The following is a 4,890-nucleotide window of genomic DNA, read 5'->3' on the forward strand; positions in this document are numbered from 1 at the left end:
AACTCAAAAAATTTGGGCATGTACCAAAAATTGGACCCGGGAATTTTTTATTTTTTTAAAATTTTTTCTAGACTTTGCGCGACCAATCTTTTTCGTCGCGCAAAGTCGCTTTGAGCGACCAATATTTTTTCGTCGCGCAAAGTCACTTTGCGTGACCAATGAAAAAACTTCGTCGCGCAAAGTCTTTCTTCACGATCTTTGCGCGACGGATTCTGCGCGACGAAGTTTCTGTCGCGCTGAAATTTGTGCGACTACAATGTATTTTGCGCGACGAAATTTTTTTCGTCGCGCAAAGTGTAAAATGTAGTAGTGTGGGGTATGAGAAACAAAAATCCAATTACATGAAAATATCAATGACCAACAAGCTTAAACCATAAAAATTCACTTTCAATTTCGCATACAATAACTAGATTGGAGTTTTGGGTTCAAGCATCAAATTATGTGGTGGAATTTTTTTTTTAATTTAAAAAAAAAATCTTGTTAAACTTGAGCTGGAGTTTCTAAATCTTCTTTGTGTGCTTCTAATCAACAAAAAACATATAATTAACAATCTTGAACATGAACTTCTTTTTTCAAGGGTCTTAATTTGAGTTTGGATAGCTAGTTAGGGTTTTGGGTTTTCTACGAATCGAAAACTGAAGCTAAATTGATAATTTTTCGAAGAAACTTCGCTTCCATTTCCTTTAACAGGTTTTAAATCAAAGTATGAATAACACAAAGATGACCAAATGTCAACAACTTTATTCTTCACAATAAACTGAAGTCCAAAAACGACCCGAAAGGTACAAACGTTACATAAACAAAGCATATGGAACATAAGCCCCATTTCTTGAATATTCATCTCAACGCTTCTTTGTCAACGAGATAACCAGGTTAATGAACTGGCAGTTTTCCCTTTCCATGTGATCAAGAACATCTGCTTCAAACCTACGAAACAAATCGTCCATGGGTGCTTCTCCGAATTGGCTCGCCAGAATCGGCTCTCCCACAGCCCTTATGTCAGTGGCAAATATTGCAGCCCTTGTCTTCTTATCCAGGCCACTGTTAGCTTGCTTGACATAAGAGTCCCAATCATTTTTGAAAACTTCAAGGTTTTGCAAAATAAAAGATCCTTCAGCCTCGATCACCTCTTCGAACTCCTTGGTTGTAGGTGCATAGTATGGCATATTGAATGTGTCCAATTTTTCCCCTTCAATCAAACCCTGAAAATTCATCAAATTGGAAATAATTAATGTGTCCCAAATCTATTAGAAATAAATATGATCTAATATTTAATTACCTCTAAAACCATGTCATTGAGCTTCATTCCTACAAATTCCCAAATGCAGAGGGGATCGTCACTCTTTATGCTGCCCATGGTTGTGAGGACCATACTGCCACCAGGGACGAGCTCTTCGGCACGTGACCTCAGAAAGACTGTGAAGTCCCTTTTGAATTGCTCCAAGTATTGCTTAAACACGGCTGGAGGGCTTGTCTTTGCTATATATATGTTCCCCTTGTTCAGTGCCTCTCCTTCTTTGGTCACCAAGCCTTTTGGAACCTACGTACACACGTTTATGCTCATCACTTGTCAGATTAAATTATCAGACACGATTTTAGAATTATTATTATTTTACCAATTGAATAAAGCTAAAAAATTAGACAAACTTGCAAGATATATATATTTTTAAATCCCTAGTTGATTGAGAAAGTCTTCTCATGGAGATATTTTTATGTTTGAATGGACCATCCTGCCATGTGGTGTAACTAATGAGTTATATATAACTGGGTGTATGAAGAGTTTATGCCTAATAACGACTCAATGATTGATTAAAAAAAATCCAAACCTCAGAGATCCACATGAGAGCATAAGAAGAGTGAACAAAGTGGAGAGAATTGTCGGGGAAGAGCCTGCCATAGAAAGAGCCAGGCATTCCTGCAATGAAACATGGCCCAAGCTTCTTTTCAGGTTCTTCATCAAGTTTCTTATAGAAGCCTGGCAATGACCTGAACACCGTGTTGAAATCGTTTCGGGGAAGATCATTCAAGAAGGCTTGGAGTGATGGAGGTGGGCGGTTGAGCTTTTGGAAAGTGTTGCGGATGTTGTCTATGATATCTGATACCACCAAAAGGGTGTTGGGTCCTGAAGAGCATCCCAAGTCCGCTATTTTCAAACACTCTGGGAAGAGAGTGCAACACAGCTCCTCTATGCTTGCATCAACTATAGGCTTCACCGTTGAAATCACTGCTCTCTGAAAGTAAAAAAAAAAAGTTTAAGAAAGCATGAATATTGCATAGTTTTGGTTAGCAAAATAGTTTGAGACCGAGCCATGCTCTTTAAGTGTGCTTCATATAAAATCAACGCAACTAGGGGAAGAGAGAGAGAGACTAACTTGAAGTAGGGAATTGTTTGCATAGCTTGTTTTCCCAACTCCTCCATTCATGTGTAGAACTTGCTCTACCTCCATTTTTATGTTCTCAAATAATACTCCTTCCTCTCTCTCTCTCTCTCTCTCTCTCTTTTGGTATCTATTCTGCTCGAAGACTCCCTCATATTTATAGCAAAATGCTTACCCAACACAACTAACCTTACTTTTTTACTTGGGAAGTATGTGGTTATCAAAATTCCAATTCACAACTAATACCTCTTAATTACTAACTTGCACCAACAACTTTTAACGTTTTGAGGTGCATGATCTAACACAGCTTACGTGGGATTAAGTGCATCATAAGCTAGAAATATGATTTAATTGACCAAGTGTACAAACAACCTAATCAACTTTTGAGGCGACTAAGTAGTGCGGCTTATTACGTAGGGCCCCATAAGTCACCAACGTTAATTATATTCTAGGTCTTAAGTATTAGATTCCTATGTAACTAACACATCTTTGGCAGCATTAGGTGTCTAACAATGTACACTACTTTTCCTGAATTAAAAGTTTGATGGAAGTGCTGGTCTCTCCTTTCCTATTAAGTAGCTGCAAATGGACAATTAAATATTGCCTTTTTTTTTTTCTTTTTTATACAAACGATATTAGGAACGGAGAGATTTCAACATTGTATCACGGGACTATGAAAATAATTATTTTTCGATCGGATGTATTGTACAATACATGTCCATCGTGTGAAACTTGTGGACGGTGGAGAGCGAGGGCCATCTTTTGGAGCTTAATGACGTGGTTCATCCATGACCAATGAATCATGCAGCAGAGCCGAAAGGGCCAATAATGTGAGATCGAATGGTCTTGTTCAACAGGAATTTCCTTTCCATGGGGAATTCTCAATTTCTGATGCCCAGTGTTAAGAAACTAAAATGAGGCCTATTCTTTTTTGTCTTATTTTAATGTTTCCCTTGAACTTTCATCAATTTGGGCAAAAAAAAAAAACAAAAGTTAACTTGCTGACATGACTTGAGCATATTTAATAGTATGGGACACCTGATGAAGAGAATATTGAGTCAGTTGAAAGTTCGAAAGAGAAATCGAAATTCGAAGAAAAAACAGAGTGACTACGCTATTAGCCTGACGGTGTTGTCTATAGGAGTTTTCATTGCTCACCAAAAAACTGCAGCAAATCATAAACCCAAAAATATTTATAATAAAGAAAGAAAGAAAGAAAGTTTAGAAAACGTAACAACTTTACTGGGCTTGACTCTTAACCTTTAGGTGGGGAAGAGAGAAGAGAAGGGGAGGGTTAGATATTTTCTAGGGTTGGCAAAGATCCGTGTGTTTTTTAAACTAGTATAAAAAAATAAAGGTAAATTACAGTAAATTTCCCAACTTATAGGGTCATTTACAAGTTCATACCCGATTTTGGGGACATTTATGGATACATACTCAACGTCACGGAAAACCTACATATTGCCCCCTCCATTAGCGAGTCCGTCAAGAAATCTATTATGTGCCTACGTGGCGTCTAGCTGGACAATTTTTTAAGGGCATTTTCGGCAAATCAAGTCCCTGGGTTTCGCACCCAAAACAACACGTGGTTTACTTTAATTCAAAAAAGAAAAACAGAGAACCCCCAAATCGAGTTCCATATCTAAGCCCCCACTCAGACCTAGCCCCCAAATCGATAGAAGTGGATGCCCAGGTTCCAATTCGAAGAAGACAAAGACGACAAGGTCGATGATGTCTGCAAATCGAAGATGCGAAGTGGGCCACCCCATTTGTCATTGCGGCAATCAATGTCATCTGACAACGTCGTGGACTGACAACAACCCTGGGAGAAGATTTTGGGGCTGCGCTGATTATGAGGTAAGAAGAGGTTGTGCATTCTTTGAATGGTATGATCCACAGGTATGCGAAAGGTCCAAGATTGTGATATCTGGACTATTGAAACGATTGCGTAAGGAGGAAAACCGAAAATTGAAAAAAGAGGTTGGAGCTGCCTTGAAAGCACAAAGATTTCTACGAGCAAGTGTTCTGGGTTCTTGAATTTTTTTGATTATGTTGTTGGGAATGCTAGTACTAGAATGGAGAGACTCTGGATCTCCCAAGAATATGAAATTAGCACTTACATTTTAGGGTCTATATCTTAGAAGAGTTGGGTGATCTTTTTTGTGGCCATTTGTGGGACATTTTGGAAAATCAAAGTGCTTTGTGTATGAAAGGTCTGTTTCTTGTAATTTTCCATGTGAAGTTGTATGAAAGATGTTTATGTATGAACAATTGTGAGGCAATTTGGAAATGCAGATTGTTTATGTATGCACAATTGTTAGGGAATTTCCAATTGAACAATTGCTTGAAGGCAAATTCCATTATATTGTGAGTTCAAAATACATACATACTTTTCCAACATTTGCAGCTCAAATTTACAAAATGAATATGAGCACCTAATCTAGAATACAATAAAATAGCTACCAAAAGTAAACTTATTAGGCCACATCACAAAACCAGAAGTTGTACTAGT

The 4,890-nt window shown here is 37.9% G+C and overlaps 1 protein-coding gene across 1 annotated transcript; it reads right to left on the reverse strand.

The window, feature by feature from the left end:
* On the reverse strand, window positions 724-2,525 carry LOC18767755 (salicylate carboxymethyltransferase). Its single transcript, XM_007201250.2, has 4 exons — window positions 2,373-2,525; window positions 1,827-2,231; window positions 1,280-1,540; window positions 724-1,202 (listed from the first exon to the last, which is right to left on the reverse strand). Exons 1-4 carry the CDS (start codon window positions 2,445-2,447, stop codon window positions 843-845), a joined length of 1,101 nt encoding a protein of 366 aa, XP_007201312.1. The 5' UTR covers window positions 2,448-2,525; the 3' UTR covers window positions 724-842.

This window comes from Prunus persica, chromosome G8 (genome assembly GCF_000346465.2).
Source record: "Prunus persica cultivar Lovell chromosome G8, Prunus_persica_NCBIv2, whole genome shotgun sequence".
NCBI classification, from domain to species: domain Eukaryota; kingdom Viridiplantae; phylum Streptophyta; class Magnoliopsida; order Rosales; family Rosaceae; genus Prunus; species Prunus persica.